Here is a 22,176-nt window from a genome sequence, read left to right as displayed (position 1 = left end):
ATGATCGTGGGATACGGCCTGCTTTTTCCTGCTTGATTGGCGCAAGCTGCATAAACAACCCAGGAAGGCTTCCCATTATTGTATGTCTGAACTAGGAATCCCTAATAAGCCATGATTAGCAAGCCAACAAACCATGGTTTAAGAATGCCTAGCAATTGTAGCTTTCTGGGGAGCAACAAGCCACTATATATGGCTCAGACATGACAGGAAGCAAGGGCTTCCTAGTTTGTTTGTCCTGAGTGCACTAGGGACTGAGTAAAATATTCACATTAAACTATGGTAAGTAAAAAAACAAAACCTTATTATGACATGTCCAAATTGGAGTGCACAGCAACAAAATATATCAGATTCATCAGTAAAACCTTTACTGAAGTACTAGGAAAATTCCTATCTAACACAAGGATGTGTGTATTAGGTTTTCCTGTGTTGCAACGGAGGCCCACTGTTTTCCTTTTCCTTTCTTTTTAGTGGGAGGCTAGTTTATCTGTTAGCAGACAACTTTGTGGAACCTTATCTAAGGTAAGTTTTTGTGAAAAGTAAAGACACTCTCGTCAGTTCACAGACATATACTCTTAAATGAGCCTCCAGCTGTTCATTAATGTGTTTCAAATACAATTGTTACATAATACTACAAGTCAAAAGCCACAATTAGATACAACCTAATATTGTTTCTTCTGGCTGCACAATCTAGTCAAAATTCTACAATCAAAACTGAATTATATCTTAGATGACTTCAATTACTGTATGGGCATTTTTGTTCAAATCTCTACTTTGCTGCGCAGAACCACTATAATTCATACAGAGCATAACCTTAGCAGGCTTCTATCATTCCTTCTGATATTAACAACACTTTAAATACATTCATCATATGTTATCTATAATGGTAACAATTTACAGAGAGATTGTCACGTTAGCTATGGTGCAATAAACCCAATGGAGTCTTATGGCACCTTAAAGACTCACACATTTATTATGCTGCAAGTTTTAATCACTAAAAGATAATCACATTTATTATCTCATGCTATAATAAATGCATAAGCCTTTAAAGTTCCAGAAGACTGTTTGTTCTTTTTGTTCTAAAATGGTAATATAAACTAAAAGCCCCATAGAAACTTTTAATTCTTTACTCACCCTCCTTGCATCTTGATTATTTACTGGTTGATTGGAGTGTGCTCTCATTCCGATATCAGATTGATAGCGCTAGGGGGAGGAAATAAGATGATTTTTTTAAAAAAGAAATTAGAGAATATGTCAAATTAAAACAATGAGGTAAGGAAAACAAGTTTGATGAAAGTAAAGTTTGATTTACTTGATTGATTAATCGGCTAAAGATAAAGGTAAAGCGACCCCTGACCATTAGGTTCAGTCGTGGACGACTCTGGGGTTGCGGCACTCATCTCGCTTTATTGGCCGAGGGAGCCGGTGTACAGCTTCCGGGTCATGTGGCCAGCATGACTAAGCTGCTTCTGGTGAACCAGAGCAACACATGGAAACACCATTTACCTTCTCACCGGAGGTACCTATTAATCTACTTGCACTTTGATGTGATTTCGAACTGCTAGGTACATACGCGTAAAAACAATTGTTTCTGAATTGTTTTTTGTTTTCAGATGATGCTCACACATTGTAGTAGACATCATCTTAGAAGCCACACTCCTATGTGTGAGAAAGAAGCAAGAGTATCTCTTTTAAGATGATTTTTGCCATCTCCCATTTGAAAATAGCATGCTCCAAACAAACCATAGCTAGCCATAATTTATAAGTTTGCATGGCACAACATTTGGTTAAGCAAAAATAGAAGTGAATGTTTTTCAAACTCCTCATTACAGCCACGTTGAAGGCCCACTATGTCTTGTTCTCATGGGGGGGGGGGAGCAGCAGTATATGGGAGCCTGCCCCACAGAAAACTTGGGAAGACACTTCTAAGTAGACCTGCCTAGAATTGCACTCAGAATTATTTTGGAGGTTTCCAGGATGAAGATGGCAGGAGCCAAGACAGAACTAAAGATGCAGCTTTGCAATTGCACAGGAAGTCAAATTGTATTGTCGTTTCTACAGAATATCCAGTTTTGAACCCGACAGACCTATTATGAACAGATTTATCTTTCTAAATTCGCAGAACCAACGTAATCATAGCAGCAACAGAAAACCACTAACATATTGCTCAGAACGTCTTTGTAATATGACACCGACTTCATTCTGGAATCAGCACCACTGATACCGGTAACAGCTGAAAAGCCAAAGACCAAGGTTCAAATAAAATAAGCTAACATTTTATATGACACAAGAGAGTGTGAAGTATTTCCCTTCTTTTCAAAGATCCTTCTATAACAGTGCTATCCTATATGTGTCTGGACAGAACACCATTGTGATCAATGGTGCTTGCTTGCTCTTTAACATTGTGTATAGGATTGCCACCACAATGCAGTTCACTCCTAGGTAAGTGTCCATAGGATTCCAAACTACAGGTCATTTCTTGTATGCAGAGTGGCTGGGTTCCCCCCGCCCCCTATGTACTGTATTAGAAAACCAAAAGGCAGCAATGTTGCCTGCCTAGCCAACCATCAAGGAGGAACAATGTCAGCAAACCCACCTTGTTCTCCGAAGTCTATTTCATAATACAGCCAAACCTGATTTCTAGACATTAGGGCATGTTAAGCAATGCTAATACAGTAAAAGCAAACATTCCCCCACCCCTGCTACTCACACCAAGTCTAAAAAATAACAGTTTTAAAAAAGTTCTGCAGAACTAAGTTTGACAGGAGTGAGTATGGAACAGAAGGAAATGCATATTTAAACAACAGGATGTCATTACACAGCCAAATGTCTTGATGCAAGTATTCTTCACTTCACAACAATGCTGAAACACTCATATCAAAAGTACCAAGTGGTTTATTTCCCGGTGTTCTTAAACTTGTGCCAAAGAGGATACTTGCAGTTGCAAGTTTTAATCAGGAAAGTAAGTGACTCAGTGTCTGCTAGAGATAATAAAATTACAAAATACTTTAGCAGCATCTAAATAGCCAGGCAGCAAATAAATATTATAATTTTGGTATTATGAATGGAAATATAGTTATTGTCTTTACAGAGCACATAAGCAATTGCAGAAGATAAACAAAAAACTACAGTAGCAATAATTTGTCCTGCACAACAGAGACAAAGGATTATTATTGTATCATCTACTTCTTCTAATGGGTGAAAAGGGAATTCACACTGATGTGAGTACCCCAATACACAAACAGAAACTTGTTGACATAACAAAAAACTACTTACGACTACATTTCTAAAGAAGAATTTGAGTCTAGACTTAGAACAACAAGCAGTTCTGACACTGCTTTGTTACTCCACGCTGTCCTTTTCAAATTGGCACCAGTTAGTCATCTCAGGGGCGGAGTGGCTACACAGGGCCAGTATAATTGCATCAAGCTGGATCTGTGTCAAAGATGAACTCAATATATGTATTCTAAATGCTGCCAGGACTCCAGATATAAAAATGCCTTCTTTGTTTGTGTCCTCTCATAATGGACTAAATTATACCGTCTTGGTTTCTCACACCAGAACAGTGTCCAATTGGGACAGCATCCGTGTCTTCAAAAATGGATTTTCATAGACTTTTTCACACACAAAATATTTTGTTATATTACATGCTTGAAACTGGGGCACAATCCCACTGGACATTCAGTTATGCTGAATGCAGATTTAACACTTCACTTTGCTTTATGTATCATAGTGCTTCATAACAAACAATTTATTGTTATTCTCAGTTCAATGGAATTAAAACATGCCAGAGTTGAAGCCTTAAGCATACTGACCTAAGCATAACACAGTGCTGACATGTTCCTTACTTTGCACTGCATTAAAGGCATTAATTTGCTGTGCACTAACGGGTTTTCAAATGAATAATTACATGCAGAATACTGCCAAATCAGACAAACTCCATGACTGAGAATGGTGATAATCTAAACAACTTTGAAACAAGTCAGGTAAAAGAAACAGTGTGATTACCACTCGCTATGATATGACTTCAATACACAGAAATCCTTCCAAGCATCATTCCTATATTTGATTAACGCAGATATTTTTAGGACTACCCACTGACTAAAAATTACAATATGCCAGGGGTGACCAACTCCCAAGAGACTGCGATCTACTCACAGAGTTAAAAACTGACAGTGATCAACCCCCTTTTTGGGGTTCAGGTCAAAGTTGTTGAGTTTTTTTTTCAGGGAGGAGGTAAAATGTTGAGCTTTTTTTAGGGGAGCCACAGTTGTTCAGCTTCTTTGGGGGGAACCAATGATCTGCCAGTGATCTACTGCAGACAACCAGTGATCTACCAGTAGATCATGATCTACCTGTTGGACATGCCTGCAATATGCGATCCCAACTGCCATTGAACTCAATGTGTTCTGACTATATGTGATTTTTGCTTTAGGTGCGATACCTGGAATGTAGCCCCCGCGTAAGTTGCTGGCTTGCTGTATCATCCTTTCACAACACCATATTCATTTTTATAAAATAAGCAGACACTTCAGTCCTTTTTGTTGACTGGTGTTCTGGTGTTGCCCAGATATCATGGTGAGCTGATGCTCCCATACTGACCCTCTGAGTTGCAGGTTATCAGGCCCCTGCTTCTCCCAGTCATTCCGTTCCTCACGTGTTCCTCCCTGTAGTTTTCAGCTCCAGACTTTACTCAAAGTAAATTTCACTATGTTCAATTAATCCTGCTACCAATTAAGTTGACATGGAAGTTAGGGTTCTCCTAAACAACATCCAATACAGCTGGGAGCAACTGGCAGAAGTTATAACCAGAGGATTTCATGAATGGATGGGAAATGCGTATTTGTGAAAACAGTACAGTGGAAGTGCTCAGGCCAGGGGTGGAGAGCCTTTCTTAGATAAAGAGCTGCATTCCCTTCTGGGGATCTTTCTGGGGACCACACTGTCAGTGTTAGGCAGGACCAGAAACAAAAGTGGGCAGAGCAGGAAATGCAAATTTTAAGCTTGTACAGCAGGCTGCTTTTGACAAACGCACACACCCTTGTCGTTCACCTAGGCAAAAGGTATTATCAGAATTAAGCAGATGTTCCTGTCAAGAAAAAGAAAACAGCCAAGAAGGATGTAACGCAAAGCCAGTAAGGAACATGGCCTGGGAGGGAGGGGTGGCTTGGGAATGTCCCAAAGGCAGATAGAAGGGCTTAGACACAGGGCCAGAGAGATTCCACACCCTTGTGCTAAGGTATTTCATGGAAACTAAAGTGCAACAAAAACTTGCATGTGATGGAGCAAGCTCAGCTGTAGTCCAGGAAAGCTGATGCCACAACAAATCTGGTACTGTAGTCTTTAATGTACCACAGAACTCGTTTCGGAGAAACTTGCTTGGGAAAGCAAAAAAATGGCACAATTTATAATAATAAGCAAAGAGCAAAAAATTATTATAACTACCTTGCACCATTATATGACTACACCTTAATGCAATTCAACACACACTGACTTTCCTACATGGTCTATGGAAGCGGGTAGGGGCGGGCCTCTCAGTAAAAATGCATAGGCTCAGCCTGCTTGTGGACAGTTCGCTATGACGTTATTCCTATTTTCGTTTTCATGAGGTCACTGAGAGACGGTAAGGGGCTTTCGATTCTAAGTGAAGAAGCCAGTTGTCCTTTGCATAGTGGGGTGGGGGTGGCCCGAAACCTTATGCCTTTTACTAGCAAGCACGAGGAACGGCATACAACCATGATGGAAGGGATCGGCTGGGGGTGGGGTTCTGTGACAGACAGGGCAAAAAAGGAGGAAGGGAGCCTGCAGAATCCCACCACAAAGAAGGCAGGCGACGGGAGAAGTTCGATAGCAGCTTGCACGAAGAACCGTACATGCAGAGCTATCCAACTGAAAGCAACGGATTGAGTCGCGCCAAAAATCCGTCAGGAATTGCACTTTTTCTGCTCTCCCCCCCCCAAAAAAACCCACCCCAAGCCCCCTCTTCTCTCTACGTCCGAGGAAGCCCACCACAGTTCCACCCCAGGGCGAAGCATACATGGGATCACATCCCCAGAAGCGCCATTGGTGGTCTGCATCCTTGCCACCCACCCATCCCGCGCTAGATAAAAGCAGCTCTTACCATCTGCCGGGCCAGGTCGGAGGAAGCCATGGCATGAGGGGAGGGGTCACCGCGCGCCAGAGAGAGAGAGAAGAATGGAGGAGGAGCTGCAACTCCCAATCCCAACAGCTGGAATGCAGCCGGCGGTGAGGAGCCGCCTCGCGAGCGGAGCGGAGGGGGAAACGCTTTGCCAATCACGTTCCGAGACGAGAGGAGATGCTGAAAAGCCCACCAATAGCAAGTCGGGAGAGGGCGGAGGCGGAGTGATGAGTCTGCTGTCAACGGGAGAAATTAAAAAAGGGCTGGGCGCGGCCCCAGGACGGGGCGTGCCCCGCCTGCGCGCTCTCTCTCTTTCTCCCGCCCCTCCTGCTCAGAAATAGGGGGCGGAGCCAAAAGCTTTCGCGAGCCGAGATTCATTAATAACTTACATTAACAGCCCCGCCCTCAAGAGGGCCGCGCCGCTCGCTCGGACTCCTCCTCCTCCTCCTCCGAATTTAAACTGTGCCGGTAGGCGCCGCCCTCGTTCCCCCTCAGGCTGGCGTCACGTGAGGGAGGCGGCGAGCGCCTGGAATGGGTATAATGCCAGGGAGCGGCGAGGACGACGACGTTGACGTCGGCGCCGTGATTTGAGCCTGGCGATGCCGCCTCAGGAGCCCTGAGGGAAATGTTAGCGACGATGCCATGGGGCAACGCGAGGAGGGAGGAGGCGACGACCGCGCGCTGAGCCGCCTTCAGTTCGCTGCGCGGCGGAGGCGGCGACAGTTGGGTCCCTCTGCGCTCCGATGGCCGCAGCGGAGCCGAGCCAGGACGCGGTGCTTCAGTTCCTATCGGAGCGGGGAGGTCGGGCTCGCAACGCCGACCTGTTGGACCACTTCCGAGGCTACCTCAACTCCCCCGACCAGCAGCGCCGCTCGCGCGCCAGGGAGCGCTTCAAAGAGATGGTCAACGCCGTGGCTACCGTGAGGCAAGAGCCCGGCTCCGGGGCCAAGTACGTGCAGCTGAGGAAGAAGTACAGGGTCGCCGTTGCCGTCGTGGCCGCCGAGCCGGCTGAGGAACCCGGGGGGCCCCGGCTGCCCCCCGAGCCTGGCGGAGATGGCGAAGCTGCCCGGCGAGAAGCGGGGGAGCCCCAGAAGGAAGAGGAGGAGGTGGCGGCGGCGGCGGCGAAAAGGAGCCTCCCTGTTGCTGTGGAGGAAAGCGGACCCCGGCAGCTTGAGGCGCCCGATGCCGCTGAGGTGCCTCAGGCGACCCCTGGAGGAGGAGGAGGCCAGGAGGGGAGAGAGGAGCAGGAGGACAGCCGCTCTCAGCACGGGGAGCCAGAGCCGGGCAGTGGCGAGACCCCGCCTGAGGACGACTCCGCCGCCGCCGCCTCGGGGGTTGCCCCCGCGGCGGCCCCCGCCACCACCCCGCGTTGCGCGCGCAAGAACTTCCGCGAGCGGATGCTGGGCAGCTCCCCTCAGCTGAAGCGCGGCGGCGGGCTTGCCCCTCGCGGGAGCCGCTCCACCGCCAGCGGGGGGGACTCGGACAGCGCCTCGCTGGCGTCGTCTTCTGCTGAGGACGAGGGCGGCAGCAACTCGGGCGCCTCGGTGGCCCTGGACCCCCTGGAGCACGCGTGGATGCTGTGCGCTTCGGACGGCCGCTGGGAGAGCCTAGAGGGCCTGCTGAGCTGCGAGCCGTCGCTGCTGTGCAAGCGGGACTTCATCACGGGCTTCACGTGCGTGCACTGGGCCGCCAAGCACGGCCGCCACGAGCTGCTGGCGCTGCTGGTGAACTTCGCGCAGAGGCACCGGCTACCCGTGGACGTGAACGCGCGCACCAGCGGAGGCTACACGGCGCTGCACCTGGCCGCCATGCACGGGCACCTGGAGGTGGTCAAGCTGCTGGTGGGTGCCTACGACGCCGACGTGGACGTGCGCGACTACAGCGGGCGCAAGGCCGCGCACTACCTGAGCCGCAGCACCGCCGACGAGGTGCGCAGCCTGGTGGGGGCCCTGCAGGACGAGGCCGACGGCGGAGCGACCAACGGCAGCGGGCGCTGGAGGCTCTCCAAGGTGCTGCCGGCCAACCTCATCTCCTATAAGCTCTCCCACCACCTCCTGCCCCACCACGGGGACGATGGGGAGACGGGAGACGGGGCTGGAGCGCCCGGCAAGGCTAAAGAACTGAGCAGGAAAACCTCGGGCAGCGGGAGGATAAAACCGCGGCTCAACAAAATCCGCTTCCGGACCCAGATCATCCACACCACTCCTTCTTTCCGCGGGGATGCAGAGGAGGAAGGTCAAGAAGAAAGGTCCCTAAAATCCTCTTTCAAGCTCAGACCTAAGTCCAATGTGTTCGGGTAGAACAAGGAGTGTTATTTCTTGTACCTGAATGGGGCAGGGTGTGTGGGTGGCTGAGTCTAATGCCACTTCCTTTGCCGGGATGGAGCTGTTTGAGGATAAATCTACCTGGGACAATGCCTTTAACTGCTAGGCAGGCACTGGGCTAAGTACGGTAGGATAAATACAGAGTAGGACTTGAGGGCGTAAACAAACATTAGCTAGTAGCCTACTGTGGTTGTTGGCATTTCAATAACTCACCAAACTAACTGAAACACTATTTTACTTTAACATTTGAGATTTAAATATTTCTACTTGGATTAAGTTTTGTCTGGTTACAGTCCCTGGAGCTGCTATGTATGGAGGGTTTTTATGGTCCAGTTCTTACTGAGGTGGGTGTGGCTAGGTTGAACCTTTAAGGCTTGCATGTGATGAGGGCTTGTTCACCTACAAGCAAAATCTCTGCACATGGAAAACTACCATGTGAAGAAGGCAAAGCTTTAACTTTTCCTCTGACATCTTGTTTTCTCTGTGGAAGGATTTCATTTTTAAAAATTAGTATGGAAGATTAATTACACAAGCTTTTGCTGAAGTGGTATTACACAAGTTCATTCCACAATGAGAACTATATTTGTAAGGGCCTAACTTGAGATCCTTAGCTATTGTAGGGTCATTTATTGGTGTTATACAGAGGGAAGAGAATGCAAGTGTGGGTGGCATTCATAGAAGCTAAGTGAACAGGCAGGAGTTTAGTTAAGCTTTTCCCATGGCTACCAATTCTTCCTTGAAATCCTCAATGTTACAAGATTTCTCCTGGCCAGAAACAATTTCTGAGTCCAGGTAGAAGGGAGTGGGAGTGTTACAATGCATAAGGGGCAAAGGAAACACAGTATTGGAAATGCTGTGGTGCCTTCCTAACACCATATAGTTTAGCCCTAATGCTAAGGGACAAGTGTTTAAGAATGCATAGGTAAGAGTATGTATTCTAAAAACATTGCCTGACAACTACAGTACAGGCTGAGTTTGTGACTGAGAAGCACTAAAGTTGGCCATTAATTTAGAGGGAAAGTGATTATACCTAAAGGTACACCTTTTTATTTTTATACTTTTGAGTTTTAAACATACTTTTCCTATTGAGTACATTGCCTTGGAAGTGCTAACAGTACCCGAAGGTAACTTTATTTTGTTGTGAGACAGGGCTCTCAGTAGCTATCTAGTTGAGGTGCAATTGAATATAATTTAATTTGTTAAATGATTAGTTGCAAAGTAAAGAGAGCGAGAGCTATGCTGCTATGTGCTCAGTGAGACTTTTCCTCCATCAGCTCTAGAAAGGGCTTGTTTCATTCTTGTTCGATGGGAGACTGCTGCAGACGAATTTACTATAGAATCTTTAAGAAGCAATCTTGTATGCTAGCTCCTAAGTGCACACAATGGTTGCCTGTACAGAAGACAGGTTCTGCAACCCATCTTTCTCTTCCTTCCCCTCTGCAGCCCTAGCAATCCCTCTTTGTCCCAAAAGAATCTTCACTTCCACCCGATTTCAGGTGATTACTCACTCTTACTCTAGCCCAGTACTACACTTCCCAGAGTGTTTAAGACCTTCCAACCCTCTGGAGCAGTTTTTCAGGTACTAAAGGAGGAAAGAGACTGGTTGTGTGAGCTGGCTTCCACTTGTATGGCGTCTGAACATGTCATTTGGGTTTATCTTGAAGAAAAGTGCTAGTGCATTTAACCATTAATAATGAAAGACATGTTTTATTCAGAAGGTATGAGCAGGAGACATTCATAGCACTATAACAAAAAATTCCCATATAGTGTTCTCATTAAATGGATTCCCTTACACTCTGAAACACACTTGCTGTGTGATCCAGAGATCAGGAGCAGCACAGGGACACCAGTGGTACACCAGTGGAAACAGTGTCTGTTGTGTTAAGTGTGTATATGAGGATAATTATGGGGTTTGATATGACCATTGCACATGTGTTCTCCAGTTACTGAATGTGAAATGTCATGTGCGCAAGCTTATGCACATCAAGTACAATGGATAATGCATGTAAATATAAGAGCACATGGATTGTGCTTGCTGGAGCCTGTTACAAAATGTCTTGGAAGCTTTCTTATGTCTTCCTTGGCATGAAAGTTACTTAACCGTTCCCTCTTTTGAACAGGGAATAAATGTGTTGTAGAAAAGCACCAACAAAACTTTATAGCTTGAAACTTGAAAAAAAATGCTTTAAAAATACTAAGAATAATATTTGAGGGGAAGTTCCCAATGTCAACTGTTCAAAAGTCAACAGTTCTAGCAAAACATGAATAAGAGATCTGTGGTATAAGCACTTTCTCTTCAACAATAAGGATATTGGGGCTGGACCTCTGATGCTGCTGAAATGAATATAAAAGTCAAAATGCTGCCAAGTAAATGCTAAAGCATGTTTCTCAGATTTTCAGATACTTTGGAACTGTTATGTTAAACACTTATCTAAGGGAATTAGAAGCTGTTTTTAAACCATGGAATATGAACAGTACTGTTTATGAAAGCAGCTTTGGATGTTATCATGTGAGGTTCCATAAACCACAGTAGTTGTGCAAGGCCTCTTACTGTGCCATTTTAGATGTTTTGCTAAGGAGAATGTGTATTTAAGCGAACACTCTCTCTCTTCACAACTTACTCTTTGGCAGAAGCATAACAAGAGGCCATGTGCAAATTCTTTGCAGCTTGCATATCCACTTGAATTAATATCTGAAACTTCTGAGTAACCTCTTCAGTAACTGCAGCTTTAACTTCCTGATAGACTATATAAATCCAAGCAATGCTTAGGGTACATATAAACAGGAATATGAAAAACTTTTGTGTTGTGAACATTTTTATTATATTCTTCCAAAAGGTCAGTGATAGGAGTCACTGACGGAGGAAGGGGGGTGCGGGTAGTGCAGCCCACCCTGGGTGTCATTCCTGGGGTGTGTGACATAGCCATGGGTGGCGCCCCCTGGGACACTTGCTGTGGGTGCCATCGCACTGCCCCCATGGGCAGCTCGCCCCACCCCCACGGTGCCAGAGCAGCTAGCTCTGCCTCTGATAGGAGTCTGACAAAAGTTATGAAGTCAAACTGCTTACAAAACATGCCATTGATACTGGCCTCATTTGTTAGCATGTAGTGCTAAGCCAAATTATGGGTTAGAAGAAGCAGGCATGGTGGTACACGGTGAGAAAAACACAGCCACTTTGTTCCTGCTGCTGTCATGCTACTGGGGGCTAAGCCATGGTTTGGCTTAGCATTATATCCCAACCTGGGATACAAACCCCTAGTGGCAAGCCAATAACAAACCTTGGTCATAGTTTGCTTGAAGCGAGGCAAGCCATAAGACCAGGTTCAACTGAAACATAAAGCCAAGTCATAACTCTGCTCCAAATTATATGGGAGGAACAAAGTGGCAAATTATTTTCTCACTATATACCAACAAACTTGCTTGTTCACACTAAACCACAATTTGGTTTGTATTATGCATGAATGAGGCCACTGTCTAAAATCCTTACTGGAAGAAACTGAATGATGAAGAACAACTTATTGTACAAGCCTCTTCTGTATGCACACAAGCTAGAACAAATGCAAAGGCAGTATCAGTTTTAATTTGTAAGCTATAATTACACGTGCCTTTTGTAAAACAAAGCAAACTACAGTACAGAAGAGAGGAGTGTATTGAGCACTTCCACTCACATTTCAATAGGAAGGATGCCAGTGGTGTCTCCATCTTTCTGCCAACATGTAACTTATTGTAGCAAAAGAAATGTTCCAAAGTGTCACTCTGCACTACAGCACTAGATGTTTAATCTTTGTAGCAAATGATACAGAGCTTGACAATTCTGCAGTGCAGAATACTGTCTGAAGTAGAATATCCTTGCAGGTTTATTTAAAATAACCTGAATATTGCTAACTTCAGCTTTCTTGTATGATCTCTAAGAGGAATATGTTCCATACCATTCTATTTTTAAATGTTGACTGTCTGCCAAATTTAAAGTACTGGTATAGCTGTCACAATGTTGTATTTTTATAGGTACTGTATTTAAATGTTGATCTAAGAGATAAATACAAAAACTTGCATATACTGTTAGCCTTTAGTTTTTGATTATAGAGATTTTTTATCTTTTAGATTCTTGGAGTGTTGTTACTTAAGGTACTATAGCAATTTCAGCAACTTTGTTCACTAACTAAGGGCTCAGTCATAAACTAGTGATACAATAATTGGTAGATATTATGTGAAACTGCATCATAGTGTACAATTCCAAACGTTTACTAGTAAAAATCATAAAGTGCAACAGTTTGATTCTAAACACTAACTTAATACTGTGGGGCTTTCTTGTATACAGTACAGTATGTTCCTTCTCCCACAACTGAAGGGGAATTTGTCACAGGGTAACTTCTGGTGAAGAACTGGCTTTTGGTGTCATAGTATTGGGGTTTCTATTTCTATGGCTGTGTTTGGACATAACACTAAGTCACAACTTATGCTTTTTTGAATCATACTTTTTCCAATTTGCGTCTTCCTTAGTTGTGTGGATAACAAACCACAGATCAGCCAGCTTGGTATTACATCTAGACCAGCATTCATGGTTTGTTTTTTCTTCTAATGCTTCATACGTGTGCTGGCTCAGATGCAATGCTAAGCCTGCTGCTCAGTGGTTTGTTAACCCACTCAGTTAAGGGAGGACTAAAGAAGGAACATTGCATTCTGCTCCTGTTCAGTGTGGTTAGACAAATCCTATTTGGGAGCCTAGTAATACAGCTGAGTACAGCTGAATTATGGGTGGAAGATGCACATGAAGATTCTTCCCTTTTTTGTAGTATCTTCAACAGATTTCACTCAGATTAACTTCAGAATTAAATTGCACAAATAATGTAGAACGCTAGCAAAGTTCCGCATTAGACATATTCTATATTTACAGGTGGCCAGCATATACTTTACTTTCCAATTAAATTAAGTTTTTTTACCTATTGACTTCACATTCTCTCGTCACTGCATTTTAAAAGTGTTTCTTCAGATCAAATGCTTCTGCTGAAGAAAACAGTTGTATTGTATTGGTATTTGTGGCTTTACCAGTACACCAACACTTAAATGTTGTACATGTCACTGGGTATGGTGTGGTACAAAATTGGAGTCTAACCTTAATAAAAACGGTACACATTTTCAGCTATCTCTTTCTGATAGAAGTGTGAAATAATAGAGTTGCAATCTAATGTCTGCTAACTTGGCAAGTCCCACTGAAATCATTGGGATTTTATTCTAAACAAGCATGTACAGAACTAGATTATCATTATTTTTACCTCATACCTGAATCCTTTGTGGTATAATTGTCTCTAAGACTATTGGTGAAAACAAATTTTAATATGTGCCTGAATGAATGGTTGAGTGAAGAATCACTGTAAAAACATCACTTTCAATGAAATAAAATGTCATGTTCTTTTTATTGTGGAGTTATGTTTGTATTGTGCCTACTCTTCTAATAATGATCTGCAGCAATGCTGTAGTTGTGGGGATGGAATAAAGATATTGAGTTTTTCTTGTAATAACCACATACAGTAGTACTAATTGCCTAGGCCACCTTTAGTGACATTTAATTTTGTATCAGTTACTCATCTGTGGATTATTTCGCGTTCTTGGCTCAGATCTGAGAGATCACAACTTGGATAAATTATGACCCTCCCACACTCAATTAGGATAGGCAAGGTGCTATTATTTTCATTATATCCATGTTTTTCTTTAGGTTAAGCATCCTATATGGAGCTTTTTGCTCAATGTCTGACAAGTCAACATGTGTGGTGGGGTTTCACAACATGGCTCTAAGATTTGCTGGTCTTGTTTAACAAATTTGAGTCCCTCCCCTTGCACTGCCACCACCATTCTTGGATTATCTTTGTGATGTATTTTTATTTAGAGTTATTGAATTGATACTATCTATATACTTGGATCTGTTAATACTGAATTTTCTGTAAAGGTTAGAATGTCATCTTTTCTCATCATTATTTGCTCCAGTTCTTTATGGACTCCTGTCAGTTCACACACAGGTATCTGTCTGCACCTACATCTGCACCTGTGATTAAGACAAAGTATTCATTCAGTATACTGTAGTGTATCTGCATCACTAATGCACAATTGAAAGGACAACACTTGCTAAAGTGTATGTGTTCCATTCTGGTTTTCAGCATTCAAAAATTATGTCACTGGTTTTAGATTAACATGTACTGTTGAGAGCAACATGGTTCAAGCAACTATTATTCAATATTTATAAAGTACAGCACATGCATGAACATGTTCAGGCCATCCCTACCCATAGATGTAGCATAACACAATGAAAAAGGAAGAGCAGAGGAAGGCAAGCACTGGAGCAACAGTGCTTCCTGAGATGGAGGGGGGGTGCAACTTCACTCCCAAATCACCTGCCTGGAGGAAGAGCTCAGACTCAGCTCTGCAGTCCCAGGCAACTGGTACCAGTAGTTGGAGCAGTGTGTGCTTTCTCATTGGGAAGAGGAAGCAAGCTCCTGGCAGCTGCTCCTTCATTGGCTAATGGATGGGTTAAAGTTGGTGTCTACTCTTGCCATGGAAATCCATTGGGGAAGCTGTGTGTGCAGCTTGCCATTGGCTCTTAGCAAACTGACTGGTGGCAGAGGCCAGAGTATGTCTCCCTTTAGTTCTGTAATCCTAAGGCAACATAAATCTAAAAGCCACATTTAAGCATTAATTCTGTATTAAATAAATGCATGAGTCACTGATGAAAAATGCAAGCATTTCCTAACATGCACGCGATGAACAATAGATGTTTGATATCCTAGCCAAAGGTTGAATAGCTTCCCAGTATGTTAAAGGTCAACTTTATTAAGTGTGTGTGTGTGTGTAACCCTGATTAAGCTCTACTTCATTCTACTATAAATTTTACTGAAGAAATCCAAAATAAAAACAGCTCCAGCTCACATTCTTTCCTAATGAAACTATACGGTGTGTTTTGGTCAAGTAGCAACCTGGAAATGAGTCAAACCTGCTTGTCAAGAATATAGGAGTCTGACGTGCCATTGGCCTGATCTGGCAGGCACTGCTTAAGTCCGATGAGCAACCTGAATAGGCTTTTAATAGCAAGAAATTGAATTTTCTACCTGAGCTCTCAATGGAATGAGTTCAGGAAGCGTTTTTTCACTTCCTTTTGTATATCATCCACATATACAATTTATCATGTTGCTGAACATTTATGAATATCATGTACCTAATAATTTTGGCATCACAGGTGTTAGGAAAATAAAACTAGTACAGTAGTAACATAGACTTCATCGTTCACATGTAAATAAATAGGATATGTGAAACTATGTACTGTTCTAACCTACTTTCTTTGCCAAAGTCGGCTTGCATGTTTTCATCTTTTTCCTGCTACATGCTCTCTAAAAATACCTGTTTTTGTTTATCACCAGTGATTCAATTACGTGTAGGTGGTGGGTGCTGGAAAACCAGAGAGAGGGAACATAAAAGGGAGAAGTTGGAGAATGAAACAAAACTGAAATTCCCCTAAGTGCAGTTGTAAAAATCCCCACTAAGTAATCCATGAAAACTTTGTTGATAAGGATTTATTAAGCACCTGGGTTTTCTTTGGTCTCTTGTCCTGGAGGCAACCACATGTCCCAACTATTTTGATGATATAGGACTGCATTGCTAAACCATACACCAAAAAGGAAAGTCCCAAAGGTGCTTAGAAATTTATTTAAATAGAATCTTACGCTTGACATGCTTTGAGTGTTGCTGGGTGTTCTGTAAGGAATTTCAGGCTGAATTGATTCCTCTTCTCTCTTCTTATTCTTTAGCTCTCAGTGAAGAATGGGTGTAGTGCAGTGGCTAATAGATTGACATATGAAAAAAAGTACCTCCTAAAGCCTAATTTGCTTTATCTCTACCATGAGCTCACTAGGTGGTCTGTGGCCTTACAACTAGACGGTGCACAAAAACTGCTTTGGAACAGTTGAAAACACTATACAAATGTTAAATGTGATAATAATCATCAGCAAGTAGTTTTTGAAGATGAGCCATCTGAGTTCAAAACATGTTTTGTGTTGGATATTGGTGGCTTTTTCTGATTAAAAAAAGCCATCTTGATCACAACTGGGATTTGGTGTGCATGTGTACACATGAATTCTTATAAGAGCCATAACCGCCAACCCAATTTTCAGAATTAAGAATCAGCACTCTGCCTTTAAGAGTCTGGAAATATTTGAGGTCAGGGAAAAAGAACACCACTCATGTTCCAAACAGAAAGCATTTGCTGATATGTTGCAATTCTGAGCTGGAACATGTAAAGAGCACTCATATATAATATAGTTACTGGAATGTGTTGATTACGACTATTTGCTGTTCAGAAATCATTTTGTAAACTCACTGAAAAGGTCACAGCTTATCTTTCTTTAAAAAAAATAAAAGGCAGAGATGGGGCGTTGAAGCACAGTGTTGTTGTTTCTTATTCCCTAGCCTACAATTATTCCTTCTGCAGCAGCCTTAGCCAACCTGGTGTCCTCCATATGTTTTGGACTACAGCTCTAAAGCAGCTGGAACACATCCATATCTTAACATTGAAAAAATACAAAAAAATACAAAAATAAAACATACCTTAGTGTTTGTATACAATCTGCGGAACAGGGGTCATACACATATGTAACCCCTGCTGCCTGAAGCAGGAAATGGAAAGCTTAATATACAGTTCCACCACAGGTAACACCCTAGTTAATCAAGGCTATTGAAATTTTAGAGTTACATGCAACCTCAAGATCCTGAAAGTAATATAATTTGTATTTTTCTGTATTTTTTCAATGTTAAGATATTATGGACTGTATAGACTCGTGTTCATGCTGGCCATTGGCCTTAATATAATGTATGACATAATTAATGATATATATTTATTCAATTTATTTTTTTGTAGTTAAAAAACTGAAGAAGACCGAAGCGAAACAGTATGATTACCTTGGGTCACTGTCATCATATGTCATTATAGTTTATAAAGATAAAAATAGATATATATTTCGCCCGTTGGAATTGGTCGACATGTTGCCTCTTTTTTTGGTATTTTGGATGCATTGTAGCTAGTCTTGGGATGGTGGAGCTAGCTGGTGGGAGTGAAACAGTGACACATACACAGCTTTTGTCCATCTAGCATTTATCTCTCAAGGTGTTATGATTTGGCACACCTTTTGTAAGCTCTTAAACCGTAAATATGCATGTGCTCTGAATTGGTACAATATCTATTTGTACAATATCTACATGGCCAAAAGATAGATATTATTCAAAACGATGCCGTACCCTCCTCTACTGCTAAAATCTGCCCTCAAAGGACTGGTCTTGTGTGATATTTGCATAGATGCGTCTTCAGAGATTCCCAAAATGTTATTTAAAGGTGTATAAAGCCAATCAATGCACATTCATTTACATAGTCACATAATTCTTTCTTGTTTGATTTGAAGTGACAGCTGAAGCTCAATCTCTGTTTTGTTTAAACTTATGAGAAAGGAGAGTTTAAGGAGGGAAGCAGCACAATATTCCTCTCCAAAATAAAGCTGGATCCCTCAGGGAAAGGCACATAAAGCTCTTAAGTAGATCTGTGATGGTTTGGGAGTATTCAAAAGAGCAAGATTTGAGAAGCAGGCTTCAGCAGCCAGGTCCCTGCAGTTATTCGATAAACCCCAGATACACCTCATATGACAACACAGTGAACATTCAAAGCATGACTTGCTATAATTGGTGGGATCCCCCAACTATTTAAACAAACAGGGAAGGAAAACAAACCCATTGTTGTTTGAAAAGGTTTTGCATGTGGAAGCAATTCTGAATGCTACTATGGCCACAACAGCCTTTTGGGAAAGCTAAACAGAGTAGACAGCTGGTCAGAGTCACAGAACCATCAGCATGAGATCTGGCATCTTGCCCCCAACAGCTTTTAAATTAGATAAGCTAGCCTGACCAATGCTTAACTCTTAATCCATCGCCAATAAACCTCAATCCCTCTGCACTGTTATTTCAGTGTTCATTATGTGCTGGTGGAAATATTCACAGAAATGCTGTGTGTGTGTGTGTGTGTGTGTGTGTAAGAGCAAATCGCAAAAACAAAAAAAGTTACTACAGTATTTTTATTGAAATTACTTTTTGTTTAGATTTATCTTAGGATAAACATTTTAAGAGCTCCTGTGGTCTGAACTACCTGCCCTAAATGATAGCCCTGCTGTTACTGAGTCATAGAAGCTCTCTAATGTTTACAGTGAGGGTGATATCACATTTTGAATTTCTAAGGAACCTAGGTCAAGGTTCCAAGGAACCTACTTGCTGTGAGCAACTTTAGTTTGCTTCCCCTCATAGTAGTGCAAAATGGTACAGAAAACACATCCCAAATGTGGAAAACCATTCCAGGAGTGTGAGAGTTGATTGTTCTCAGGAAAAAAATATAGTATATTCAAATAGTCTTGTATTGTTGCCATCTGAGCAGGGTACAAATAATAAATTATATAATAAATAATAATAGTATTATTAATTATTATTACCTGTCTGACTTGGAAGACAATGGAGGAGTGTTTGCCTTTAGGGGTGAGATCAAACTGTTGGAAGGTTGCAGCGCCTGCTCTGGCTGTAGAGACCGATATGGGAGAGACATGTTTTGTTGCAGCTGGGGCAGATGAAGGCGTCCGGTTTTTCTGCTACTGGTGCACCATGGTGTTTCTTCTCTCTGCACTCCTCCCAATGATCATTCCTCCTCTGGACATTGCAATGGATACACAACCTGACATGGCAACTGATAAAGGTCTCCCTCTGCTACTTGCCTCCTCTCTTTGGCTGTGTACATGCTCCCATTGACTCTGCAGCTTGTGTGCTCCTACTGCTGCTATAAGAAGCAGTATACACATGGCATTAACCACAATCAATATCTATCTTGATACTGTTATTATTATTATTATTAAATAGTGCACTTTGATGCATTCCCTCCCCCAAACCAGCTTCAATCTGAATTGAGAAAAAGAACAATACTGTATACACTATTGCTTTAAAGCACATTTGAAGTTATTGGGGTGTAGGGAGGCTGTGTACACATTAAGAGCTTAAAATGGTACACTATACGTTTAAGGCACTTCCCCCCCCCCCCTTCAAATAATACTGGGCACTGTAGTTTGCCCCTTACAGAGTTGCAGTTCCCAGCAACTCTTAACAAACTACAGTGCTCAGTATCCTTTGAATGTATGCCAGAGTGACTCACACACAGTATGTTTTAAAACTTCCAGTTTTATTTCAAGTTTGTATGTATGTATAATTTACTTGATTTCTTACCTGCCCTTCACAATGAAGTTCCAGTGCAGGTTGCAACAATTTAAAAATGTTGTGAGCCTGAATCCTTTCCAATTCTTGGATCCAGCAAGAATTCAATTGCTGGAATTGCCAGGACAGCTTCTTGGCAATTGCCTAAGTATGGGTTGTTAAGGTAACAAAGGAAGCTCCCTCAACCGGCTGGTAATTAAAAGGATACCTGTCAGTCAGAATTGTGTGTTTGAGCTAGAACCAGGCTGCAGGCTAAAGCCGGTGAAGGAGACATGCTTGACTTCTGCTGGAATCCAAGGCTGTGGCTAGGGGAGAAGCAATACCTTCTTGGGGTGTTATATGTCTCAGGTTAGGCTCAGGTTGTGCAAATAAAACATATATCTTGAAGGCACCACAGTCTCCACTGTCCCTCATTCCGAGGGAACCAAACCCTGGAACTCCTGGAATCCAGCACTGCTCAGAGATTAGGGTGGCGTGGACCAATACAATTTTAAAGCCAAGTTGTAAACGGTATCCATCTTTCCTGAAAAGATATGCATGAGCTTAATGTGCATCATTAAACTATGGAACTTGCACATTTCTCCAAGATGATGCCACAGTTGCTGCTTCAAGACATTATGCTGGAAACATAAAGCAGCTGAAGATACTCCCTGACAGCTTTCAGATAAACATGGTTAGTCAACAACCATTCAAAGAGGAAAAGCAGGCAGGTATGTGTGTGCTGTGCAGAATCTTCCTGAGGCTTCTAGCTTTCAGTTTAAGAATAAAGCAAGATTCCATGGCTTTAGAGAAAATTCTGATAAAGTAGGCCATGCTTCTCTCTGCTGAAAGCTCAGAAACCCAAAGAACTTTGGCTTACACCTTATAGTAGTCAGAGAGCAAATCCATTTCCCATAGTTTATTCCAAATGCAAAATTTTGATTTGTTTGGTAGTCCAGCAGGGTATGCATTTAAGAGCACAATGGTACTGATTAAAACAAGGGTTCGCCACAGAATTGATAAACAATGAAAGCAGAAACGCTCTTACAATTCCCTCATTCCTGCCCATCTCTGGAAAACTACTACTACACCTACTCTCTAAACAAAGACAGCATTTTGATGTTAACTGGTATGGGAGGAGGTGGGGACCACTGCTATGGGGAGCTTTTGTCAGAGGAAAAGTAACAGAAAAATCCAAGAGAATAGAGTTCACTGTTCCTTTAGCAACCAGTGTACCTTCCTTGGGCCCCGTTTAAGATATTTAAGGGATCTGCATGCTGGTTACACTGTGAACGCAGAAGAGTTTCTTCTTCCCTACACTTTTTTTACAGTATAGTGACTAACATGTTCACTGCTATTGATCAATGGAGGCAAGATGAGGCCAGCCATGTTTGTTCTTCACATGTCTGAATATGAGGCGAAAGGTGCCCGATTTTTACCAAAGGTATGTGCAGGTGAGGGGAGCTCAACCCTCGCCTGCATCACCTTGCTATGCCACCACACACTCTTGCTTAAAGTATTTCTCAGCCAAAGCAGAGGAGAAAACTACCTGAAGTGGTAAAGTAAGGAGAGGGAAGGGGATGGTTCAGCTTCCTCACCTACATCCACCCGAGAAGAGGAACCTGTGGCCCATCAGTTGCTGCTGAACTGCAGCCATCATCATCCCTGACCCTTTGGCAATGCTCCCTGTGGCTGATGGGAGTTGGGAGTCCAGCTGAAGGGCCATAGGCTCCCCATCTTGGTGTCCACAACTTTTATTATAAAAACTAGACCCCTAGTTCTTGCTTTTAGGTGTGAATGGAGTAGAGAAATGTGGCTTGGCCTGTTGAATCTAATTTGCTTCTAAGACAAATGGGATATGTGTCGAAGAAAGAAGGCAGGCATAAAAATTCCTCAATTAAATCAATGGTTCTTAAAAGTGCTTAATTTTTCCCCCCTTCTTCCATTCTTTTTTTTTTTAATTTTTTTATTGAGGATTTTCTTGGTTTACAAAGGTAATGCAGTGTCTCATATTTTTTCCATTGTTATACATCAATCTTGCTTGTTGAGACATTAGGAGGAAGGGGGGGTAGAGGTGGGTGGGGTGGGATGCCTATGTTTCTGTTTTCCTAGATATATGTAGGGGTTCAGTGTCAGCGTTGTTGGTGCGGGTTCTCTGTTGTTCGCTTGTACTCCTTTGTTGTTGAGAGAGGTCGGGGGTTGGCGTAGAGTGTGGTTGTTCCTTTGTGGATGGCTGTGGTGGTCTTTGATTTCTTGTGTGAGTGGGGTGGGTGGGTGTTTTGGTTAGTTTAACCATATTGATTTGAATGCTGACGGTGGGTTTTTGTCATTGTCTTGTTGGGCTGTGTAAGTGATGAAGGGGAAGTGCTTAATTTTTTATTGTTGCATAAAACCACATTCCTCCTATGTCTTGGGGTGCTTGAAATGATCACTACAGTAGATTAGAATTTGCTTGGTTTTCTA

The 22,176-nt window shown here is 42.8% G+C and overlaps 2 protein-coding genes across 4 annotated transcripts in view; one reads left to right on the top strand and one right to left on the bottom strand.

The window, feature by feature from the left end:
• The window catches only part of LOC118085187 (septin-10), a 54,685-nt gene that overhangs the window by 21,217 nt on the left and 11,292 nt on the right, over nt 1-22,176 (bottom strand). The window contains exons 1-2 of one of the 3 annotated variants that reach the window (XM_060273397.1): nt 6,119-6,353; nt 1,132-1,200 (exon numbers count right to left, since the gene is read on the bottom strand). In XM_060273397.1, coding sequence (XP_060129380.1) covers nt 1,132-1,200; nt 6,119-6,148 — 99 coding nt within the window. In that variant the 5' untranslated portion in view covers nt 6,149-6,353. Of the gene's footprint in view, nt 1-1,131; nt 1,201-6,118; nt 6,354-22,176 lie in introns of those variants that run through there. The other 2 variants (XM_035115528.2, XM_060273398.1) reach the window with 2 other exon arrangements.
• On the top strand, nt 6,639-21,044 carry SOWAHC (sosondowah ankyrin repeat domain family member C). The gene has a single exon (XM_035115523.2). The coding sequence runs from the start codon at nt 6,880-6,882 to the stop codon at nt 8,434-8,436; it is 1,557 nt and encodes a 518-aa protein (XP_034971414.2). The 5' UTR covers nt 6,639-6,879; the 3' UTR covers nt 8,437-21,044.

The sequence above is a fragment of the Zootoca vivipara genome, chromosome 4, assembly GCF_963506605.1.
Source record: "Zootoca vivipara chromosome 4, rZooViv1.1, whole genome shotgun sequence".
NCBI classification, from domain to species: Eukaryota; Metazoa; Chordata; class Lepidosauria; order Squamata; family Lacertidae; genus Zootoca; species Zootoca vivipara.
This window is presented reverse-complemented; position numbering and strand designations above follow the sequence as displayed.